This window comes from Mizuhopecten yessoensis, unplaced genomic scaffold, assembly GCF_002113885.1.
Source record: "Mizuhopecten yessoensis strain PY_sf001 unplaced genomic scaffold, ASM211388v2 scaffold8313, whole genome shotgun sequence".
In the NCBI taxonomy this organism is placed as follows: domain Eukaryota; kingdom Metazoa; phylum Mollusca; class Bivalvia; order Pectinida; family Pectinidae; genus Mizuhopecten; species Mizuhopecten yessoensis.
Window position 1 is genome coordinate 153,757 of NW_018407485.1, and position 26,230 is coordinate 179,986.

Consider the following 26,230-nt stretch of genomic DNA (forward strand, 5'->3'; position numbering starts at 1 on the left):
AGTTGGTCATGGATTTGAAAACAAAGAACATTGATATTCATTACTTTATTATGATCAGTACCCTACCTTTGCTTTTGATCTTGTTCTAAAAGAGTTGATCGTGCAATTTAATAAGGTCACATAGAAATCCAACCACAAGGTGAGCAATCTACTGTGGGAAGTGTTCCTCAGGTCATACACCTTTTGGTAGCTTCTCCTTATTTCAGTAAGAGGAAAATTGTAAATACACTTGGTTATATACATAATATATTCATCCCCAAATACAATGTGAAATATACACTTATCATGTGCGGAGTTATACATACACTTATGTACAATGTTATACATACTCATCTTCTACAATGTCACACCGTCATTCTTCAGTAAATTGCAGCTCATCAAGGTCATGAGTTTGATCAGCACAGTACATTTGTAACACATAAAATCTGTGAACCAGACTCGTGTTACACTTTGAATCTGTGAACCAGACATGTGTTACACATGAAATCTGTGAACCAGATACGTGTTACACATGGAATCTGTGAACCAGACACATGTTACACATGAAATCTGTGAACCAGACACGTGTTACACATGAAATCTGTGAACCAGACACGTGTTACACATGAAATCTGTGAACCAGATGCATGTGTTACACATGAAATCTGTGAACCAGATGCATGTGTTACACATGAAATCTGTGAACCAGACACATGTTACACATGAAATCTGTATATATATCATTAATACAATAGTGTATATACAGACCCGTACATGTTCGCCGTTCCACTTTCAGCGTACCGTTTGCGTAGCCTTTCCGTACCGTTTGCGTAGCACTTGCGTACCATTTCCGTACCGTTTGCGTAGCACTTCCGTACCGTTTGCGTCCAAGGTGGAACAGCGAACGTGTACGGGTCTGTATATCATTAATACGTTAGTGTATATATCTCTTCACTGTGGCATGTATATATATCTACATACATACATTGTATTTATATATACACGCAGTATATATATCATTAATACATTTGTGTATATATCACTTTATTGTGGTGTGTGTATATAGATCATTAGTACGTTAGTGTATATATATATCATTGATACGTTAGTGTATTAAATCATTAATACATTGGTGTATATATCACTTAATTGTGGTGTGTGTATATATATCATTAATACGTTAGTGTATATATATCATTAATACATTTGTGTATATATCACTTTATTGTGGTGTGTGTATATATATCATCAATACGTTAGTGTATATATATCATTGATACGTTAGTGTATTAAATCATAATACATTGGTGTATATATCACTTTATTGTGGTGTGTGTATATATATCATTAATGCGTTAGTGTATATATATCATTAATACGTTTAGTGTATTAAATCATTAATACATTGGTGTATATATCACTTTATTGTGATGTGTGTATATATCTCTTCACTGTGGCGTGTATATATATCTACATACATACATTGGTGTATATATCACTTTATTGTGGTGTGTGTATATATATCATTAATACGTTTAGTGTATTAAATCATTTATACATTGGTGTATATATATCATTAATACGTTAGTGTATATACATTGTAACATAGTAACATAGTATATTCATACATGACATATACAAGTGTACACACCCTTTACATTGTATGCATACCAGATAGAATGCGAGAAGGAATGATAGGTTATTTAAGTAAGAAAGCAGTGTAAGTGTTTCATTTCATTAATGTAATAATAATTCTAGAGATAATAAGGGACATCTATATATCGGTTGGGCAGTGAAATTCTTTGACCTCTTTGTTCAGGTGATAAAAATGTCGGTTGGTGTGATTCTTTGACCTCTTTGTTCAGGCGATAAAAATATGGGTTGGTGAGTTTCTGTGACCTCTTGTTTTGGTGATACATAAATGTCTGGGCACTATACTGGTATGATGATCATGAGAAACAGGTCAAGAAACAATTGCTGTTTAGTGCATATTTGTTTAAAACAGCAATTTTAGCCAATTGTTGATACTGTGTGGTCCTATAATGTGTACCGATCTGTATTGTTTACCTAGTTATATTAACATATATAACATGTATATTGCACTTGCTGGTGTTGTAGCTAGCTCCATGTGTTGTTAATTTTGTTATTTAATCCAATGTCTCACCTTTTTATGAATGACTCTCTGCAGTATTATTTAGTCCAGTGCCTGATCTAATAGTTTGATAACGTGCCAAGATACACAATTCTGTTGATCTAATACCTATCTGATGCTAATTAAAATTTGGTTAAATGTTTGAAAACTTGGACTACTTTCTAATTTATTTTGGCTCTTCTATGTATTTTTTTCTAAATAATTATTTTAGAAAACCAAAAATTATGTAACAATTAAAACAATTAAACAGAGTTATCCTTCTTACAGACACGTGGATTAATTTAGTATTGTAGTTATCTCCCTTGCATCCATCCAACTTTATGTATGTTCAGTATTTTAATTATTTACAAGATGTGTACACACTAGTCCTAACACATAAATGTGCGTTTGTTTGATTATTTATAGAATTATTTAGTGATATGTTAGTTGTGTGTGTTGACTGTTTAGAGACGTAATTATGACATGTATAGGCAGGAGATTGAAGAGCAGAATTACTGTATTATATATAGTAGTGTTAACTCACAGATTACTTCCACATTCAACAACAGTGTGGCTTTACCTTCAAACAAAATAGCAAGGTTTGATGGTAGGTTTGTCCTGTTTCTATCAAAGTGAGACGACAATGAACACAATCTATTCTTCTTTTGCATATTGAGACATTATCTAATGAATATCAAGATTGCATGCCCAGGAAAGATGAAGGATTTATTTATTTATTGATGGTGACATACAAAATGTAGTCTACAAATGCCATGATTATTTTAGTTTTGTTAAATTATTTACATGTTATAAAGAATGTATATTTAGTTTGAACATTCCTATTGTGTATTGTGTGGGGAGGAGAAACGACCTAAGTTGACTTATTTTAGACCATTCCATGGTAGGGGAAGATAATTCACCCTAATGATCTTATTTTAGACCATTCCATGGTAGGGGAAGATAATTCACCATAATTGTCTTATTTTAGACCATTCCATGGTAGGGGAAGATAATTCACCTCAATTGTCTTAATTTAGACCATTCCATGGTAGGGGAGGGAAAACCGCCTCTGTTGTCTTGTCGACCATTCCATAGTAGGGGAGGGGAAAGCACCCCTGTACACTAGTTGTCAGTGACCTCCAAGGGGAGACAATCCAACAGCTTTGTCGTCTCTTGGGAAGGGGAGAGCACTGCTTGTTTACTTTACTGTGAAGCATTCCAACAGAATAGTGTCATATTTTTATTGTTTGCCATTATTTGTATCCTGACTAATAGTTAATAAAACTGTGACCCTGTGTGTGAAATTTAATGTTCAGCTCTTCTGTTGGGCCCCAGGACCATGAAATTTATTAGACTTTGAAAGCAGGTTCAACTAGGGTATTTGGATTTCCGAGTCACTCTGAAAGAATTTCTGCAACATGAAATTAAAAACTTGTGTTTTGGTTTAAGAATTGTTTATCCTGGGACTTAGTGACACAAACTCTATATACGTGTGCAATTAATTATGTAGTTATTTTATTTAATCAAGGTGTGATTATTGTGTTCTATTGGCAAATTATCCTAATTCCAACTTGCCTGTTTATTGAAGACATTGTTTTGTTGAGTTAACCACAGGGTGTGGTTTTGGTGAGTGTTACTGTTTCTTTGTGTTGACTAGATGTAGAAAGATATCAAATTGTATACCTTATATCACCACCGGGGTTTCCGGTCAGCGTTAGTTTCAGCAAATGATAAACTAAAATGTTGTGATGTCTAAATTAAAAAAATACTTGAAAGAAATGTTAGATCTGAAATTAAAGATATATGAATATATCATTGCTGACAGTTTGATCCTTGACAATATCTAATAGGTAATCTGATTATGTAATATAGTTAAGCTGTTGTATGCAGCAAACTCACTTGATTATTCACTGCCAAATGTTGCCAAGAACACTACGCATTCTGATTCCAGCTGTGGTTGCTATACTGATGTGTTTCAGTCCTGACTGGTTTATTAAGCTGTTCCAATCAGCACTCCTAAATTAAAGTCTTCAGAAATATATTTCAAAGTCGTGACTACAGAACATTAAGCAGTTCCTGTCATGACTGCTGGATTAAGCTCTTCCGTAATTATTATTTTCTAGGCATAAAATCTAAATAACATGTTAGCTGTGAGCGCTACATCAAGTGTTCCAGTCACGACTTTTACATTGAGTGTTCCAGTCACGACTTTTACATTGAGGGTTTCAGTCACGACTTTTACATTAAGTGTTTCAGTCACGACTTTAACATTGAGTGTTCCAGTCACGACTTTTACATTGAGTGTTTCAGTCACGACTATTACATTAAGTGTTCCAGTCACGACTTTAACATTGAGTGTTTCAGTCACGACTTTAACATTGAGTGTTCCAGTCACGACTTTTACATTGGGTGTTCCAGTCAAGACTTTTACATTGGGTGTTCCAGTAAAGACTTTTACATTGGGTGTTCCAGTCACGACTTTTACATTGGGTGTTCCAGTCACGACTTTTACATTGGGTGTTCCAGTCAAGACTTTTACATTGAGTATTCCAGTCACGACTTTTACATTGAGTGTTCCAGTCAGGACTATTACATTAAGTGTTTCAGTCACGACTTTAACATTGAGTGTTCCAGTCACGACTTTTACATCGAGTGTTTTAGTCACAACTTTTACATTGAGTGTTCCAGTCACGACTTTTACAATGAGTGTTCCAGTCACGATCGCTACATTGAGTGTTCCAGTCGTGACCTTTAAGGATATGGTCAGGGTTACATTGGGTGTTCAAGTCACGACTGCTAGATTAATCTCTTCCAATCCTGACTGCTAAATTGATGTGTTGCAGTCTTTACTGCTCGTTTAATGTGTGCCATTAACACAGGTTTTTTTGTGATTTATATTTTAACAATTAACAGTGCAATATAATTGATTATGTGTATGTTTTAATGATTAAGATTTTTAGTGTAACATTCCGTATCTCACCTTTATACATCGTACTACCAATCTCTATGTGTTCTCCATTATTAATACTGTCAAGGTCAAACTAATAAAAAATATTCAAGAAGAATTTTATCATTTCTGAATCCTCTTAAGATAATTGACCTGACTTCCTACAACTTCTGTTTGTAAACATTTTCTAAAGGTGTCAAATTAAAACTTGAATCCTATTTATTCATTTGTTGCTCTCTTTTTTGTCAGTTATCCTGCTAAGTGATAGATAACTCTGAGCAGTGACTAGTATGGTCATCTGTCCAGTTACCATGGTAAGCAAAATTTTATTCGGACCTTGACCATGTATCTAGTTACCCTGATCAGTCTTGGGTTACTCAGATCAGAAGTGCAGTTACCCTGGTCCGGAGAAATTTATTCAGACCGTGACCATGTATCCAGTTACCCTGACCAGTCACTTTGACCAGAAGTGCAGTTATCTGTCAAGTTACCCTGGTCAGGAGAAATTTATTCAGACCGTGGCCATGTATCCAGTTACCCTGACCAGTCACTTTGACCAGAAGTGCAGTTATCTGTCAAGTTACCCTGGTCAGGAGAAATTTATTCAGACCGTGGCCATGTATCCAGTTACCCTGACCAGTCACTTTGACCAGAAGTGCAGTTATCTGTCAAGTTACCCTGGTCAGGAGAAATTTATTCAGACCGTGGCCATGTATCCAGTTACCCTGACCAGTCACTTTGACCAGAAGTGCAGTTATCTGTCAAGTTACCCTGGTCAGGAGAAATTTATTCAGACCGTGGCCATGTATCCAGTTACCCTGACCAGTCACTTTGACCAGAAGTGCAGTTATCTGTCAAGTTACCCTGGTCAGGAGAAATTTATTCAGACCGTGGCCATGTATCCAGTTACCCTGACCAGTCACTTTGACCAGAAGTGCAGTTATCTGTCAAGTTACCCTGGTCAGGAGAAATTTATTCAGACCGTGACCATGTATCCAGTTACCCTGACCAGTCACTTTGACCAGAAGTGCAGTTATCTGTCCAGTTACCCTGGTCAGGAGAAATTTGTTCAGACCGTGACCATGTATCCAGTTACCCTGGCCAGTCACTTTGACCAAAAGTGCAGTTATCTGTCCCATTACCATGGTAAGCAGAAGTTCATTCAGACCGTGGCCATGTATCAAGTTACCCTAGTCAACCTTAGGTTACTCTATCAATTAGTTTGGTCCTCTGTCATAGATATCAAGGTCAGTTTACACCTGTAAATGAACTTGGTCAGTGGTATATTAATTCAGACAAAATAGTGAGAAATCTATGGCGATATTGGAATTTTCAGTAATTCTGATTATTCAATTAAGACAATGAACTCGGTATGTTATAGCGACGTGTAACGTTTTATGAGAGATTCACACAATAAAAGCCTGGAGTACAATCTCAGACTATAGATACAACACTACAAAACGCATAAAAAATTCTTTATCTAAAATACATTAAAATCACAATCCTGGATTCCCGAAAACAATAAAAACCAACAATATGAGCTACAACGTATTTGTGAATAGATGAACATAATGGCTTACGAACAAGTAACTACAACAGTCACCTTTAAATAGATGTTCAATGAATTGAGAGGAAAGCCAAAGTTGTAAAGTGAACGTTGTTTATAATCACTCCAGATTTGTTGTAGATTGAATATTATTTATAACCACTCCAGATAAGTTGTGCATTGAATACTATTTATAACCACTCCAGATAAGTTGTAGATTGAATATCATTTATAACCACTCCAGATAAGTTGTAGGTTGAACGTTGATTAATTGTAGAGTTCCATTGTTTATTAACACTCCAGATAGGTTGTGGATTGAAAGTTTTGAAAGTTTATAGCCACTTAGTAATTTTGGCAAAATCTGGATGAAAAGCACTACAAATGCTTTACATAAACTCGCTTAAAGTCATAAAGCCACTTTGTCATCACTTGCATTACCACGTGATACTAATCGCTGGAGTGCCAACTTCGCTCTCTTCGATGTATGACCACACTTCTCACCCAGTGACAGGCTTGTGGAACGACAGGTTATATGTTGTCTCTATGTTGCGGATGTTTAAGTTGTACAGCGCCATGCTAATCATTTCAAGGATAATCATCTAATCAGGAATCGGTTTAAATAAAACTTTGTCATCTCCTCTCTGTCTACCATCTCATCTAAAAATGGAACGTATAACATTCAATTATAATTAAGCCAGTTTCTTGCACAGTGAGACAATATAATTTAATGAATACTAAGTAAGGCCTTCAGCGTATAATTAACGATTCACGGTTAATAATAGTTTGTAAAACGAAATCTGAATTGACCATCTGAAGTAGTCATAATACAACGTGCAGACATGGACTGCAAAGCAGTTTACCTTACATTTCCTTTAGTGCGTCTAGTTCCTGCACCAATAGTTTGCCATCTCTGCCCTCAGATTCAAGTTCCTGAATGGCGACGGTAACCCCTTTACCCTCATATTTTGACCCAACTTCCTGATGTCCTGTGACTTCGGTCGATTCAAAGAGACCAACCTCAAAGTTATTCTGCTGTGGAGGCAGTTGATCAAGGTCTACTTTGGGAGCAGGCACAGCAAGTGGTGCCTGGCCCTCCTCGATGTTTGGTAGGTCAGACATATGGGAATCTTTCCCTGGAACTCTCTCCTTTGTCTCTAACGGCACTTGTGAGACGGTGACAGGTACAAGACCAGGGAATAGCTCTTTGGACTGCTGCTCATTCACCATGTCCTCCTGAGGTTTAGGTTCAATGTCCGTTCCGTTCTTCACTGGTGTCGGTACAAGATCAGTTTCGTCCCTCACTGGTGTTGGTACAACGTCCACTCCGACCCTCACTGGTGTTGGGACAAAGTCATTTTCATGGGGCTCCTCAGGGTGAATGTCCAACATTTCCTTAGACTCTTCGGTCACCAACATTGGTCCTTTTGCTGGGGACAACTGCCTGGGTTCAGGGTGTCTGGTCTCAACAAGTGTTGCAATCTGTGCTGGAGAGACAAGTCTGGGCTCCACCTGGGAGACGAAAGGTGGTCTGTTGCGGATTCTCAGACTTGGCTCCAAGTTCTCCAGTGTTGCCATCAGATTAGACACAGACCCTGTCAATACATCAGAAAGAAACGGTACTGGGGAGTCTGAACGTATCATACTGTAACATATACATACTTTTGTAGTGTTACATACAGTTTTAGAATACGGATAGTGTTGCATAGCGTACAGTGTTACATACGTTTACGCCTGTCTCCACACATGTTGCAGAAGGCAGCACAGTTACTGGCGGCCCATGCCTTGTAGGATGGGCTAGTACACATCCCTTCCTCGTACTCACTACAGCTCACCTTGTCTGTACAGTCTGCAAACATAACATCAAAACAGTAAAATATTGCCATGAGTGGAAATATCACCAGGTGAAAGGTCACCGAAGGAAAAGCCATCCGGAAAAATATAAAGTCACTACCAAAAAAAGCATTAACAAATATCCAACAAAGAAAAGCTTATTAAAAGAGGAAATGTTTATAGAGACAAGAGGCCCATGGGCCTTAACGGTCACCTGATATATTTATACAGAGAGTTGATTTCGTTTTTAACATGAACAGAAATATTATTCAAAGTGACAAAAAACAATAAAACCACCTTATTCAATATCAAGCATACAGATTTCAGACTAAAAAGGATTTGAAACTAGCACCTCTGATTCTAAACAAGGAAAATGAAGAAATTTTAGCACACTGACTCCCTTGAGCCCCACCCTACAGCCCTTGGGGGTAGGGCTGGCTCAAAATTTTCAAAGTATCAAACTGTCAACTCAAGGTTATAATTCCAATCAAGTTATTAACATGTAATATTCAAANCGGACGACGGACGACGACGGACAAAAGGCGATCGCAATAGGTCACTTGAGACTTTGTCTCAGGTGACCTAAAAATGTGAAGAAATAGTCAAAAGAACCAGTTGTGTGTGTAATGATTACCAGAAAAAGGTAAAGAGAGTAAAAGACGGGGGAAATTCAAGAGAAAGAAGTTGATCATATATAGATGTGTTGTCACCTATTGCTAAACTGGAACTTCGGTGCTGATGGAGCGTTAAGACTATCACAATACCCTGCTTGACCTTATAAGCTCACCTAGCCTGAAAGCCAAGCAAGGACTTGTGTTGTGCTGCATTCTGTTGTCGTTTGTAAACCTTTCCTGTAGTAGACCTCTTCTCAATAACCATGGGATAATCACTTAAACGAACTTTAGAAGGAAGCACTTCAGACGTACATTCGTTGGAGCATTATTATTTGTTTACATATGAGTCGTTGAAGAATAGTGCACTCCGAGTGCATGCAATAAAATAACACAGTAAAAGATCAGGGTCCAAAAGAGGTCAAATGAAAGGAGTCGGAAAAAGAACCCGCTAGTCCGATGGTTCGATGTTTAAAATGTTGCATTCTTAGTACATATTTTTTGAATAAAAACATACTGCAGGAGGTGTGATTATGAGGTCATTTAGTTGTTGTAGCTCTCCTTCTTCTTCTTGGAGGCAATGGGTTTAGAACAAATAAACATAGGAAATGATTTGGGATACATTTTAGGTCACCTGAGCTTTAGCTCGTGACCTATTGCTATCCGTCTTCGTCCGTCGTCGTCCGTCGTCCGTCGTCCGTTAACATTTTACATTTTCAACTTAAGCTGAAATACTGGCAAAGGGATTTCATTAATAGTTCATGGGAAGGTTACTGACATCTCCCTGACCAAGTGTTGTTATTTTTCGGGTCGATCAGAAATCCAATATGGCCGTCACAGCCGCCATTTTGAAAAACTATTTCAAAGTTAAAGTCAGGTTCTGCGGGCCGATTTAACTGAAACCTGGTAGGAATGATCGACTCATGGTCCTGACAAAGTGTTGTTATTTTTCGGGTCGATCAGAAATCCAATATGGCCGCCACGGCCGCCATTTTGAAAAAATATTTCAAACTTAAAGTCAGGTTCTGCGGGGCCGATTGAACTGAAACTTTGTAAATACTGTAGGAATCAGGTGACCGTTTAGGCCCATGGGCCTCTTGTTTACGATATTGCGTCACCTTATAGATGTGACTATCACGCGACGCTGTTGGACATATTATTAGACTTTACTTTGTTAGTGACTAGTCAAGAATATTGCGTGGCACAGTATGTCTTGTATTGTTGGGCTGTTTAGGCTTACTCAAATAAAAATTCAAGTATAATGTCTAACTTACCACACAGATCGCAGTGCTTGGCACAGTTTTGCTTTGCCCAGGACCTGTACGCTTCGTTGGTGCAGGTGTCAGCCTGGTACGAGCCACAATCTGCAAGTTTGTCCTCACATCCAGAGGAAGAAGAGGAGGAGGAGGAGGAGGAGGAGGAGGAGGAGGAGCTGGTTTGCGTACCACCTGTAATTTGATTAACACGAATCATGATGAAATCCAGATATTGAGCTGTTCATGAATTTTGTGATTTTCAACTGTAATTGTTTTAAATCGTTTTAAACACATTAATTAACAGTTAATTTCGCATAGCATCTTATTATCAGTTTGAAAGATTTAAACGCTGCTGTATTGAGCCTCTGTAAGACACATTTCGACCAACTTTAACCTGGATGTACGTGTAGAACCGAAAACATCCAGGAACATTTTAAGTAAAAAAATCAGGAACGTTCGTAGGATCTGTATCAACATAGATATAACGCATATCAAAACGTGTTGGAACGTTCGTAATCTGAAAAGCATTAACGTTGAGTTCTTCAGGAACGTTCCTAGAATGCCGACTCGACTGATAGAAGTCCTGTGCAAAGTGCTCTTGGCAGACTAGATGACGTTTAGAACGTTTTTGGTTCGGAACTTATCTCTGTAATAGAAGCAAGGCGGTGTTACCATTAAATGCCAGCAGAAAACAATACATAGCAGCTTCGAGTTTGTTATCATTGTCTGGAAACTGTGTTGGTCTTTAAAATACACCACCAATTCCATATTAAGCATAAAAGGCTACATTTTATTGCATTTCAACTTTTAGATCTTCAGATAATAATAGTATGAGTATTCCTTTGAATTAATTACCTAAAATGCAACCCATAAAGTCATTGAGATTTTTAAAACAACAGTTCAAACACTAACATGGTGAAGGATGGGGAGGCTGATAATCAAAATGTAAAAAGCAAAAATCAATACGGGGAAAAAGTTAATCAACAGGTAAAATCGTATTTGGGGAAGGTTATAATCTAATGTGGTCGTAATATACCTAACTGTATACTCATAATTTCAATATTATTAAGAATTATCGTTTAATCCACACCAGGTGTAACTTATCGACGGATTGTTGGAGACAAAATATTCTATATTTTATATTTTCCATCAAAAGTTCTGAAACAGAAATGCCCATAGTACGAAAAGTAACGCACAGCGGCCTCATTTATCTTCCCGATCATAGTTCAACATCTTTTGTATATTTACTCCTCCAGCCGTATTTTGTGGTCACCGTGTTTTTTTAACTAAAATCGAAACATCCTCAACGAACCTGTGACTTATATCAATATTAAGTCCTGTCTTACTTTGTCATTTTCAGAATCTCTACCGTATTGATATAAAAGTAACCCCTGATCATTAAACCTTACTTGATACATTTCTCTTCTGTGTACTTGTTTATTCTCGGGGTAAGTTCATTTGATAAAGTTTTCTGCTAAACAGAAAGACATGATAATCACTTCTCGAGTTGACTTGGATAATTCAGTTCTGAAATAATGTTTGCCTCTTTACAAAATAGAAATTCCAAATCATGTGGTTTATCCGCCATATTGTGATTTAGCTACAGTTTGGTTTGGTGAGGTCAATCTTTAACAATATAATCAATGCATTTTACACTCTTGTGAGGTTATTGTGTCTTCACTTGAGTTCTGTTGGTTTAGGAGATAGAAGTGCCGTTGTATGAGCCCATGTGCATACTTCCTCCACGTTTTCCTTGTCTCCTTTAGGTTTAAAGTTTGACACCAACACAGATTTTGATACAACACCTTCTGCATTTTATCGTTTATCTCGCCTGTTCGAAGTTCGCTGGGCCGACATGATTCTCATATGTTGATAATTTTGTCTTTAGTCTCTGGAGCGTTATCAATAAACACCAGGACTGGAAAGTGTTGCAGGGGAAGTTGGTTTGTGGCTATACTTTTCTCTACAGTAAAACTTGGGGAGGTTCGTTGATCTGTGTCAATACTACCACAAAGTGTACAGAATTAGGAACAGTTGGTGTGCGTCTTCACTTACCACTTCCACAGAATTTACAGAATTTGGGACAGTTGTTCTTTGCCCAGGACTTGTAAGCTGTGTTAGTACATATGTCTCCCTGGTAGGAGCTACAATCTATTAAGTCTGAACAGGAAGCAGTATTTCCAGAAGCAGCAGTCGGCGTAGGAGTGGTAATAGCAGCATGGGAGTTTGCACCTGTTAGATAAAAAGTATCAAGTCACTAAATATACTGCATGTCTAATCGACCGAATTGCACTGAAGCAAAGCCGTGTGGGTTAAGATGTTTTGAGGTAGTCTTGTTCATTTTCTGCGGGAATAAAGATATCTGTAAGAAAAGGTTACTTCAAGTTCCAATACTTTCATTTGGCATGTCTATCAGAGACACACATTTAAGACAGCTGAATCTTTAAAGTTACAAAAAATATACATTTGTATCTCACAGGCCTAAAAATGTATAAAAAGTATCCAATACATTTATGACTGCAAAAAGATACAAGAACTAATTGTCTTTGTTAAACACCACCACCATACTATAGTCTTACCCGCGCCGCACAGCCCGCAGTGTTTACTACAGTGAACAGAGGCCCACCCCCGGAAGTTAGTACAGATGTCGCTTTGGTACGCTGCGCAGTCATCCTTGTCTCTACAAGACATTATATTGGTAGAGGTGGAAGGTCTATGGGTGGTGTGATGAGAAGTATGCAGCCGCGCAGTAGATAACCCTGACAAAGTATAACATCCCTCCAATCCAAGTAAACATATAATCAGTAACCCACCACCGGGTACTCTAATATACTGCAACAATCATAAAGTGAAAAGTAAATCGGGGTCAACAACCACCAGCTAAACCTGATAAAGCAAAGGGACTCATCTGTCCAGTAACGCAGTTGATCCGATACAGCATAAAGATACAGTTTCGACTCTCCAGTTCACAAGACAACCTACAGTTTATCAACCTTCCAGTTCATAAGACAACCCACAGTTTATCAACCCTCCAGTTCACAAGACAATCCACAGTTTAGCAAGTATACAGTTCATAAAACAACCCACAGTTTATCAATTACATAGTTCATAAGACAACCTAAAATGTATCAACCCTCCAGCTCACAAGACAAACCTCTCCAGTTCATAAGACAAGCCACAGTTTATCAACCCTCCAGCTCACAAGACAACCGACAGTTTATCAACCCTCCGGCTCACAAGACAAACCTCTCCAGTTCATAAGACAACTCACAGTTTATCAACCCTCCTGCTCACAAGACAACCCTTAGTTTATCAACCCCCCAGCTCACAAGACAAACCTCTCAAGTTCATAAAACAACTCACAGTTTATCAACCCTCCAGCTCACAAGACAACCCACAGTTTATCAACACTCCTGCCCACAAGACAACTTACAATTTATCAACCCTCCAGCTCACACGACAACCCACATTTTATCAACCCTCCAGTTCACAAGACAGCACACTGTTTATCAACACTCCAGTTCACAAGACAAACCTCTCCAGTTCATAAGACAACTCACAGTTTATCAACCCTCCTACTCACAAGACAACTCTCAGTTTATCAACCCTCCAGCTCACACGACAACCCACATTTTATCAACCCTCCAGCTCACACAACTAACCTCTCCAGTTCATAAGACAACTCACAGTTTATCAACCCTCCTGCTCACAAGACAACTCACAGTTTATCAACCCTCCAGCTCACACGACAACCCACATTTTATAGACCCTCCAGCTCACAAGACAACTCACGGTTTATCAACCCTCAAGCTCACAAGACAACTCACAGTTTATCAACCCTCCAGTTCACAAGACAGCCCACAGTTTATCAACCATACAGTTCATAAGACAACCCACAGTTTATCAACCCTCAAGCTCACAAGACAAACCTCTTAAGTTTATAAGACAACCCACAGTTTATCAATCCTCCAGCTCACAAGACAATCCACAGTTTATCAACCCTCCAGCTCACAAGACAACTCACAGTTTATCAACCCTACAGCTCACAAGACAACTCATAGTTTATCAACCCTACAGCTCACAAGACAACCCACAGTTTATCAACTCTCCCGTTCACAAGACAACCCACATTTTATCAATCCTCCAGCTCACAAGACAACTCACAGTTTATCAACCCTCCAGCTCACAAGACAACTCACAGTTTATCACCCCTCCAGTTCACAAGACAGCCCACAGTTTATCAACCATACAGTTCATGAGACAACCCTCAGTTTATCAACCCTCAAGCTCACAAGACAACCCACAGTTTATCAATTATACAGCTCAAAAGACAACCCACAGTTTATCAACCCTCAAGTTCACAAGACAACCCACAGTTTATCAATCCTCCAGCTCACAAGACAATCCACAGTTTATCAACCCCCAGCTCACAAGACAATCCAAAGTTTATCAACCTTCCAGCTCACAAGACAACCCACAGTTTATCAATTATACAGTTCATAAGACAACTCACAGTTTATCAACCCTCCAGCTCACAAGACAACTCACAGTTTATGAACCCTCCAGCTCACAAGACAACGCACAGTTTATCAACCCTGCAGCTCACAAGACAACTCACAGTTTATCAACCCTCCAGCTCACAAGACAACCCACAGTTTATCAACTCTCCAGTTCACAAGACAACCCTATACTGCCCAATCCTCCACCTTACCCTGATACAGCAATCAGTGACCCACTACCAGCTTATCCTACAGTACATCAGCGCTATCGTCACACATTATCATCAAGAACCAATCACCAGCTTTCCCTTATACAATAAAACAACCATCCAGTTCAAGTTAATTACACAGTAACCCATCACCAGTTAATCTTGATCTTGTAGTTTATGTTTATACGTTACTTCCCTCCACCAATCAGAAACGCTTACCCTCACTGGGACCACACCAGCCACAGTGGCGACGACAGTTGATGTGTGCCCAGCCCTGGTAACCAGAGGCTGTACATATGTTACTCTGATACGCCGCGCAGTCCACAACGTCAACACATGCCAATGACTCCTGCCCTGTCTTTTCCGTTGTGGTCAAAATGGCCGGAGTCGTTGTCAATGATGCATGTTGGTGGTGGCACCAGCCGCAGCGATCGGGACAGTTTGTGTGTGCCCAACGGGAGTACTTGGTACTGGTACATATGTCTGACTGGTAGGTACTACAGTCCAACAGGTCTCTACAGCTTACAGAGGTCACAAGACTTGTTGATGTTGTACTCACTGTGTCAGCCAATCAAATCATTTTCATTATTATTACCACACCACCTAGGTCACTAAATGGGAAATACTCTGTTAATCCATGAAGGGGCTTGTTGGAGGCTAAGATTCATAGTATTAATGCTTAAATTGATAATGAGATAGTATTTAGAAAATCGCCATTTTAAAATTCTGTGAATAATAACCAAACGTGTTTGTTAAGTCAAATCAAATCAACCCTTACCATTGCCCTTCGAGCACCAACCACAGTGTTTTTTACAGTTCGTGTTTGCCCATTTCCTATATCTAGAGTTAGTACAGATATCGCTTGAATACGATGCGCAGTCTATCAGGTTGGCACAAACTGTAACCGCCTGTCCGAGCGCTTCCGTTGTGGTGGGGCGGGTAGTAGGTGTGGTAGGAGGGGAGGTAACTGAAAACAGTCAAAATCTGGTCAAAATACTGCCAACTAGCATGGTTTAAGTACCAGACAGGAAACGAAAGTTATCATTTGATTTGTTATGTTGTAAAACAAATTTTAATCTCATTCAGTATTTTCTGTAGGGTCTGTAAGCATTGGAAACGGTATGATAACATAATGTCTGTCACGTGACTAAAATGTAATACCAATTAAAAAAACAGCGACCGCACCAATCTTATTCCGAAAAGTGATCACCTAAGTTACCTTTATAAATCATCATATTTGAACTTTAACTTACTTAAGAGGTACTGATTAGAACATTTATGGACTGCTGGACCTATTAGAAGTCTTACCACCGCCCGTCGAGCACCAGCCACAGTGCTTCTTACATTTCGTGTTTGCCCATTTCCTATATCTAGAGTTAGTACAGATATCGCTTGCATACGATGCGCAGTCAATCAGGTTGGCACAAACTGTAACCGCCTGTCCGAGCGCTTCCGTTGTGGTGGGGCGGGTAGTAGCTGTGGTAGGAGGGGAGGTAACTGAAAACAGTCAAAATCTGGCGAAACACTTTTAAAAGTAATACAGTCAAATAGCTTGCTTGAATTTATCATTTTATAAAATATATTTTAACATTTATCATAATTATCTTCTCTGTCGTGAGTATGCTGTTGAATTTTGTAACGGGGAAGCTTGCTTACGTGACAGATAACAACTGGAAAACTATGTTATGAGAAGGGCGTCACGAGCGGAGATTTTAGAAGGTACGCGATTTCCGATTTATAGATATGCAAAATTAATTTTGGACATGGAAAAAAATGTGCTAAAACAAATTTCAATGTACATATGCAATGATAAATTGTGGTAAAGCTATGTCGGGGTTTTCACCCTGATGAATAAAGATCCACGAGGGAGGTACCCTCTATCCTCCGCTACACATGTTAAAGTATTTGTCTATCATATCCACTTACAACATCAATTAATCAGAATCCTTAAATCAAAAAAAATGGTCGTCATCTTTCAGTTTTCTCAGAATTTATTAAATCATTTTCAACAAATGAATAAAAAAGCATACCCTGAAACTGCATCATTTCACTGCATTCTCTTTGTTAACTCATTTACATATACATCTTATTTACCGTGTTGTATTTCATACGACCGTGAGTTTTTAGACTCCATATTTGAGCATGATAAATATTGAAAAGATATTTGGGCACCATTAATACTGATATATAATACAATGTGAAAACAACTTAGTTTTGTCAAAAGTCTCTTTTATACTGGCTTTATAATCAACATACATAAAAGAACAAATACACAGAAAAAAATTTCCATCGTGTACGTTTTATTTTTTATTTTTGAAAAATATTATATTTCTGGGCATGTCGAATTAGCCTTATGATAATCCGATAACACAGATTGCACCTAAGCAATAATAGTAACTACAACAAGTTAAAGTAACAATTTTTATCATCTGTGCTTACTTTAATATTAACCATTCAGCATTAGAACAATATAGATAGCAATGTGCTGCTGGACCTATTATAAGTCTTACCACCGCCCGTCGAGCACCAACCACAGTGCTTTTTACAGTTCGTGTTTGCCCATTTCCTAAATCTAGAGTTAGTACAGATATCGCTTGCATACGAGGCGCAGTCAATCAGGTTGGCACAGACTGTGACCGCCTGTCCGAGCGCTTCCGTTGTGGTGGGGCGGGTAGTAGGTGTGGTAGGAGGGGAGGTAACTGGAATCAGTCAAACACTTAAGTCAAACAATATTGATCATTTTCCGGCCTATTTCTGATCATTTGTGATTTTTATTACTGAATGTGCTGCTTTATCAAAAGCTCTTTACCAGATACCAGGCTTTAAATCACATTGCCTTCTCTAACTGTACAATGATCTTTCATAAAATACAAACTTGATAATACAAACAACTTGAAAGTTATCGAAATTACATACATTCTCGAGTACAATCCAAGCCAGAGTTTAATACTATGTTTAACTAACACATCACCGCCACTAGTTTAGCGCATTGTCTGACCATTGTATGTGTCTACAGGACGACAAGGATCAAAAGTAGACATACCAGTCCTATCCCCTACGGGATACCCCGGTTATCCTATACCTGTAGCTAACCAGTCCTAGAATCTACTATGTACGTCAAACATCCTAACCTGTAGCTAACCAGTCATATGTTCTATTATGTACGTCAGACATCCTATACCTGTAGCTAACCAGTCCTATGTTCTCTTATGTACGTCAGACATCCTATAACTGTAGCTAACCAGTCCTATGTTCTACTATGGACGTCAGTCATCCTATAACTGTAGCTAACCAGTCCTATGTTCTACTATATACGCCAGTCATCCTATCCCTGTAGCTTACCAGTCCTATGTTCTACTATGTACGTCAGTCATCCTATACCTGTAGCTAACCAGTCCTATGTTCTACTATGTACGCCAGTCGTCCTATACCTGCAGCTAACCAGTCCTATGTTCTACTATGTACGTCAGTCATCCTATACCTGTATCAAACCAGTCCTTTGTTCTACTATCTACGTCAGTCATCCTTTACCTGCAGCTAACCAGTCCTATGTTCTATTATGTACGTCAGACATCCTATACATGTAGCTAACCAGTCATATGTTCTATTATGTACGTCAGGCATCCTATACCTGTATCAAACCAGTCCTTTGTTCTACTATCTACGTCAGTCATCCTATGCCTGTAGCTAACCAGGCCTATGTTCTATAATGTACGTCAGTTATTCAATACCTGTAGCTAACCATTCCTAGAATCTACTATGTACGTCACACATCCTATACCTGTATCAAACCAGTCCTTTGTTCTACTATCTACCTCAGTTATCCTATACCTGTAAATAACCAGTCATATGTTCTATTATGTACGTCAGGCATCCTATACCTGTAAATAACCAGTCATATGTTCTATTATGTACGTCAGACATCCTATAACTGTAGCTAACCAGTCATATGTTCTATTATGTACGTCAGACATTCTGTACCTGTAGCTAAACAGTCCTAGGTTCTACTATGTACGTCAGTCATCCTATTCGCGTAGGTTACCAGTACAAGATTTTATTAAGTATCCAGTCATCCTCTTCGTGTAGGTTACCAGCACAAGATTCTATTAAGCATCCAGTCATCCTATCCTTGTAGTTTACCAGTACGAGATTCTATTAAGTAGCCAGTCTTCCTATTCGTGTAGTTGACCAGTACAAGATTCTAGTAAGTATCCAGTGATCCTATTCGTGTAGATTACCAGTACAAGATGCTATTAGGTACCCAGGCATCCTATCCTTGTAGTCTTACCAGTCCCACGGAAACCACAGAATTGGCGACAATGTGCCTTCGCCCACCCTCGGTAGGCTTTGTTGGTACATGTATCTAACTGTAGCTAACCAGTCCTAGAATCTACTATGTACGTCACACATCCTATACCTGTAAATAACCAGTCATATGTTCTATTATGTACGTCAGTTATTCAATACCTGTAGCTAACCATTCCTAGAATCTACTATGTACGTCAGCCATCCTATATCTGTAGCTAACCAGTTCTATGTTCTATAATGTACGTCAGACATTCTGTACCTGTAGCTAAACAGTCCTAGGTTCTACTATGTACGCCAGTCATCCTATCCTTGTAGTCTTACCAGTCCCACAGAAACCACAGAATTGGCGACAATGTGCCTTTGCCCACCCTCGGTAGGCTTTGTTGGTACATGTATCTCTCTGGTAAACAGCGCAGTAAATTTTGTCAACGCATGGCTCGGTGGTGGTGCTAACATCTGTTGAACCGCCTGTGTACATGTATAACCATACATATTTACATACATAGTCATGCAGGTTTACATACATCATATAAGCGTGTATTTATGACCGTTCATGTATACATACGTAACCGTACAGGTTGTTTTAAACATTACCCAATATTACCAAGAACTGCTTGACATCTTCTCAAAGCTTTTCAACGCATTGTCAGGTTATATGTACAGCTGATTTTAAAGCTTTGCTATTTTAAGCAGGTCTCTAGCATTTGTTTTTCAAGCGGCACACTTTTACAAAATGAGTAACTTCTCTTTGATGAACATCAACAGTTATAAATACATTCAGATTCAAATTATAAATATATGCATATTGTTTTTACACTTTCCAAATTAACGATATCTTTATATTAAATTATATCTGTTATATTTTCTGCAACAACGTTGATTTTTATTTATGTAATTTCATTCAAGTTAATTGATCTGCTTATTTCCCATTTATTGTAATTCACACTTTTCAGCAACAACAGCAAAGCATTAAGCCGTTGACTTCTACTTGTAAATAAAGCTGACTACGGAACAAACATCTTACTGTGATCAATGCCATCTACTGCTCCGGGAAAAAAAGAAAACATAATCCAGATTGTATTACGAAAAACACAATTAGATGATCTTAAAATTCAATCTTTTTAAATCTGATTTTTGTAAAATGTTCAACCAGTTTCAATTTATTGGTAGACGCAACATAAATTGTATTAGACCTTGCTGTGGTAAACAGGAGATGCCTTGTTTATACAGCAATTTGAGTGCCTTACCTTCACAGAAGCCGCACGTTCGCTGACAGTTGGACTCAGCCCAGGCCGTGTACTTCTGACAGAACCCCTTTTCGTACGTATCACAGTTAGTTATATTATCTTTGCACAGGAAAACTGAAATACCAAATACAGACAAATAAAAAACAGAAGCAATAGAATCAAAATTTCACAGCCCCACTACAATACAACATGAAAAGCTGTAACCAGGAGAGGTGATGAAGATGGCTACAACATGTTGATCCAACTTGTTATGTTATTATGTAATTACAAGAATCTAGAGGTTACTATGGGAGGTGATCTAGGTGGGTACAACAAGAGTATACAAATTGTAACTACAAGAAGGGGAGATAGCACGCCTTAACAAGGGGAGGTAATGTGTTGCTCACCTTTGAGGTTCTTGGCACAGATGCCACAGAACTCCATACAGTTAATGCTGACCCAGGACCGGTATTCCGACGCCTCACAGATGTTGTCAGCATACTGAGTACAGTCCACCTTGTTTCGACAGCTACTTCCAACTGAAGTAAAATAAATTGATCAAATCTATGTTAATTTGTTCACTGCTCCAACTACAATAAACCAAACTGGTCAGTATACGCTAATCTTTCCTCCGCCATAAATACACATCAGGGGTCTAATTTATGAAAAGATATCCTCAACTCCAACTTAAATATACCACATTGGTCAAAGAAGTCCCTCAAATTATAGTTAGTCTATGATAGTCTAAGTTAACTTAGTCTTCTTGCAAACTTAAATGTACCACAGAAGTCAAACCTACGCTTAAACTGTCACAGTTCTAACGAGTATAAATAAATATAGCAGTTCTGACAACTGTAGCTTCAGTTGTGATTATAAGCATATTTGAATTTAGTGGAATAGGTTGCATTCCAGTATCGGGAAAATTGATTCTGGTAAAATGAACTGTAACAGTGTATAAATGTGCTATTACATGGAACTGATCGAATGCGCTAATTACAATATAGTCAGTACAAGGTGCTAATCACAATGACAAGGGGTTGAAAATAACGTATTAAACTACCTCAATAGTGTGCTGTTTCCATGGTGCTAATTACAAGGTTTTAACAAAATGGTGGTAGTCGTGTGTTTATTACAATGTGGTAAGCAGATGTGTTAACTACATGGTGCTAATGGCTTTATATTGTTAACAACATATAAACGGGTAGTAATTACAGGTTAAAACAACATAATGTTAATGAAAATGGCTATAACAGGTGTTAATTACAGGGTCTTCATTACAGCACAGTAATTACGGTGTGGTGTTTACAGTTGATTATATAAATATAATACTATGTTACTGGTTATAACACGATTCTAGTAACTAGGTGTTAGATTTTCCTTACCCACGTTGGTATTACAAGGTTCAAGCAAGCAGTGTTTGACACCAATCGGCTTTTCCTGTCCGGGACAGCGTGTCACATCCACCACAGTATTAGACTGCTCGGACGCGTAACAGCTGACGTCACGAGTCTGAGTGCCACGCCCACACGTTCGGGAACACTGTAACAATCAGCATGGCTTAGCTTCCTCTTTATCAATCACAGAACTCTGACAAGAAGAGTGGGTACATACTGACATATAATCTAGTGAATACACATGTTCTTCCCGTGAAATACAGAACTATACCACCTGGTATTTGTAACCAATCTATTATATTTGTTCATATAGAGAACATACGTCTTTGATACATTAACTTCTAAGCAATTTATGGTTTATGAGAAGTCTCTTATGTCTCACTCACTGTAATGATTTTGTGACCTCATTCTATAAGGATGCAATAATTCTGTTTTCTCACTCCCTGTAATGATGCTGTGATCTCATTCTTTAAGGATGCAATAATTCTGATTTGGGGGGAAATTTCTATAATCATACGTTGATAACAAAACTCTCACGGGACAGATATAAGTGTGGAAACCATGCTGACTTTAATACTACTCTTCAAGGAAACATGATGGCAAAACAAAATCATCTAAACCGATGAAATTATGTAAAACAAGTCAGATTGTTTACCTTACTTTTATCCACCCGAAGCTTTCTACTTTTAAAATTGATATTTCAGTTAGTGGCAGCATCCATGCTACTCTTGGTTAAATGCCATTTTGATTACGATACACATGCCTTGTACTTCCCTGGAAATCAGACATTCACTGATGCACTTTGCTTTTGTTTCTAGTGGTTCTTTCATAGATCCATATCCCTGGGTATTTCGTGGGACTGTCAATGATCGATATTATCTGTTCCTCCGGATACTTCAGCATAATCTGCTAATATTCTTCATAGCTATAGATATTTGATTTTCGGATTTTGAACTGCATCAGTGTCCATGTCAACTCATCCACCCCACACAATAAAACAATTCTGGCCAGCATATGGTGGTTGTGGTAATCTTCAGGTTATCTACGAACAACCATTGCCAAGTATGTCTTGATAACCATTCCTAAGACAAGAGAAGTGGTGATATTGACATCCTGTCACTTGTCCCTTTTCAACGCATTGTCATGATATAATGTTCTCCCATACCAAAATAACAGTTGTATCTGTTCGTAGTAGTTCATTATCTTTTTCCGGGTGCGCTGTGGTATGGTTTAAAGGTGCAAGACTACCTCCGCACGTCTTATCATACCACTGACATATTGCTTTGTTCTACATGGCCTCTCTGAATAGTTAGCTGACGTGTTCGGCAAATTCTAAAATCCCAGGAATTCCTCCCTTTTGGGGTGTTGAATTAACTGCTGTCCTCACTAGAAGCTATGAAAGTATTGAGAGGATGAATGTTTTGCTGTGATGCATAGCACCAAAATAATCCCGTATTGTTAAACTGTTTTTGTTGGAGTGTTTTTCCATGGAGTGAAGACTCTCTCTGCTTTCTTTCGGTATACTGGCAAAGTCAATTTCCGTTCTGCCATATTTAATAAAAAGCTGCTACAGTTTCAAAAGCAGTCTTGGAGAGGAATTTGGTAGAGTAGGACCGAGATGTGTCCCACCTGATTTCATTGGCCCAGGTGAATAATACCGTTTCAGGCCACGCTAGAGATTTGTTCACAGCTTACTCATAGCAAATGATGTCCACGTGGTATCACTTCACGAGTTAGACTATCGACATGTTAAAGAGCATGCAGATGAAAGGATATACTTACAGTGGACCAGGCGCCAGACTTCCAGAATCCTGGGCAGGGCTGTGTGTTACACTGTTGGGTGGCAGCAGGTTTGTGGGCGAGGTTACAGAGGTTGTCTCCGGCTACCCTGTAAGAGTCTCCCTGTATGGCAACACACTGAACGACACGTGACTGGGACCCGCTACCACATGTCTTGGAACAGGACGACCAATCGTTCGTATGCCATCTACAACACAATGTCTTATAAATTAGAAGCTGGTCCCTTAAATTGATAGATATGATATTGATTTCAGGGGGGGGGGGGGGGAACGATTATAAATGGACTTGGTCTGAATATCGTAATGAAGTAGAGTTGGTTGTAGAATTGAAGATTGAGCAGGTAAGCGTATTGAGGATGGGTTCGGTTTGAAAGTTCATGATGGGGATGGTTCTAGTATTGAGGATGGATTTGGTTTGAAAGTTTAGGATGGGGATGGTTCTAGTATTGAGGATTTGAAAGTTAAGGATGGAGATACTCTGAGCATAGTTTATACATACTGAGGTGGACAGTCTTTAGTGTTGCAGTCTCCTAGCGTTTCCTGTGGCCGGTTGTAGATGTTACAGTGGAAATCCTCTACACGAGAGTTACTGGATGTCCGCAGACATTGGACATTGACCAGAGAGTTACCTTCAACAAACATTGTATTACAGCTCAACATGTAACTGGCCACCACAGGCACTAAATACACTAAACGCTTACTGGAAAGTACCCTACTGTAAACAAATAACCATTAGGACAGGTACTAACGTACTCCACGTGGACGTGTTAACAGACACTGAACGCTGACCATGACCAGCACTAGGTCCTCTGGGTGACCCTCAAAGTCTAACTACCAATGCCGCATGTCCTATAACATGCAAACTTACCAGTACAAAAGGTTCACAAAGAGGCCCCACAGTAGACTTCTTTGTATAATTACCCGTGCTCTTTTATCCTTTTACATATGTACATTAACTTATACACTTACCTGTGCCGCATGTCTTACTACAGGGCCCCTGTGTGGCCTTCCATGTGTAGCCTGCGTAAGGGGTTTGTGTAGGAGTAGAGTACGTGTAGGAGATCTGAGGTTTCACGCCTTCGTACCCATCACCATAGTCTCTCCACACCTGGAAGGACAACACAGGTAAGTTACCAGTAAACAAAGGCAAGTAACAAGTAAAAACAGGCAAAAACAAGTACAACAAATTAAAGGGGATAAGAATGATAAACAAATGTGTGACATCCCAATTAGATACCTGTATCTCCAGTCCTACAGGCGTAGGGCCCCGGATGGTGATTTTCTCGGGACCGGACCGTCGATATTCAACAGTCACACCATGAGATAGGAATTTTCCAGATAGTGATATTGAAGTTCCCAGGCTGAATAGAAGCGCACCCTGGATCTTTACACCTACGACGAAAAGGGACGCGTGCCATAAACACAAAATAAACTATAACTGATGTAGCAGTGAAATGTTTTGTTGTTATGTATGAGTGTGATATGGTATTTATAAGCTAATATACAACTGTAATATATTTCATTTAGAGTGAGTGTAATACATTTTACTTATCTGTCACCGTTATATACAATATGTCGTTTCCCTACGCTGTATTGAAATGTGAGTGTAATACTTTGTTTGTTTAGTTAAAAACACCTTATTTATGTAGAAGTGCAATATATATGCTAATATAATACAATGTATATATATGTGAGTTTTCAAATTTCCAAAAAATTTACAAAAGTGCTTCAATAAAGCATGACTTATTCAATAAAAAAAAAATGTCCGCGTAATTTGAAACATTCTTTCTATTCTTTTCTATATATAGTAAATTTGTCAATATTTCGTGCTTACTTCAATCCTTTCAATATTTTGACCATATGATAAGACTTTAATTAAAGATTTCTGCAACGACTATATGCAAGTCTTAATAAGCCCTATACTATGGTCTGTTTTAAAAGTATCTTAAGCGTGCGAAACACTTTCCATTTAAATTTGAATAAAAAAAACATGCTCTAATAGGCATCGGGTTTTACAGAGATCAGAGGTTCCGGGGTGTAATCAGAAGAAAAAAAATCGAAAAGACCTCTTCATTTTTCCAGGTTGATACCAACATTTTCATGAGAAACACTACGAGTTTCTTATCCATGTTGTGTTATATTATTAAGTAGATATGTTACACACTAGATCATTCGGCATTTATATAGTAAAGTTATGCGACATTTCAGTGACATATTTACTCATATGACAGTAGGTGTTGGTATTGGTCACAACCACACCTGTGGCATACTTACTCATATGGCAGTAGGTGTTGGCATTGGTCACAACCATACCTGTGGCATACTTACTCATATGGCAGTAGGTGTTGGTATTGGTCACAACCACACCTGTGGCTCCACGAGGAATAGACACCACCGTCACATATGCTGAAAAAGACAATCAACATTCAAAAATAAAGTACTCTCACTTTCATTTACTCGTTAAGAAAATCAGAGACCCCACAAACCGATCATCG

The 26,230-nt window shown here is 38.5% G+C and overlaps 1 protein-coding gene across 13 annotated transcripts in view; it reads right to left on the reverse strand.

Annotated features, from left to right (window-relative positions):
• Positions 1-6,519: 6,519 nt before the first annotated feature.
• Positions 6,520-26,230, reverse strand: part of LOC110455596 (A disintegrin and metalloproteinase with thrombospondin motifs 9-like) — a 51,560-nt gene continuing 31,849 nt past the window's right edge. For 2 of the 13 annotated variants that reach the window (XM_021505792.1, XM_021505799.1), the window contains 19 exons: positions 26,064-26,141; positions 24,973-25,127; positions 24,705-24,843; positions 24,235-24,364; positions 23,719-23,923; positions 21,925-22,081; positions 20,950-21,081; positions 20,564-20,677; positions 20,341-20,358; positions 19,638-19,784; positions 17,519-17,707; positions 16,317-16,505; positions 15,787-15,975; positions 15,228-15,566; positions 12,356-12,532; positions 10,319-10,492; positions 8,327-8,449; positions 7,464-8,195; positions 6,520-7,260 (listed from right to left, as the gene is read on the reverse strand). In XM_021505792.1, coding sequence (XP_021361467.1) covers positions 7,465-8,195; positions 8,327-8,449; positions 10,319-10,492; positions 12,356-12,532; positions 15,228-15,566; positions 15,787-15,975; positions 16,317-16,505; positions 17,519-17,707; positions 19,638-19,784; positions 20,341-20,358; positions 20,564-20,677; positions 20,950-21,081; positions 21,925-22,081; positions 23,719-23,923; positions 24,235-24,364; positions 24,705-24,843; positions 24,973-25,127; positions 26,064-26,141 — 3,386 coding nt within the window. In that variant the 3' untranslated portion in view covers positions 6,520-7,260; position 7,464. The remainder of the gene's footprint in view (positions 7,261-7,463; positions 8,196-8,326; positions 8,450-10,318; positions 10,493-12,355; positions 12,533-15,227; positions 15,567-15,786; positions 15,976-16,316; positions 16,506-17,518; positions 17,708-19,637; positions 19,785-20,340; positions 20,359-20,563; positions 20,678-20,949; positions 21,082-21,924; positions 22,082-23,718; positions 23,924-24,234; positions 24,365-24,704; positions 24,844-24,972; positions 25,128-26,063; positions 26,142-26,230) is intronic. The other 11 variants (XM_021505794.1, XM_021505795.1, XM_021505793.1 and 8 more) reach the window with 11 other exon arrangements.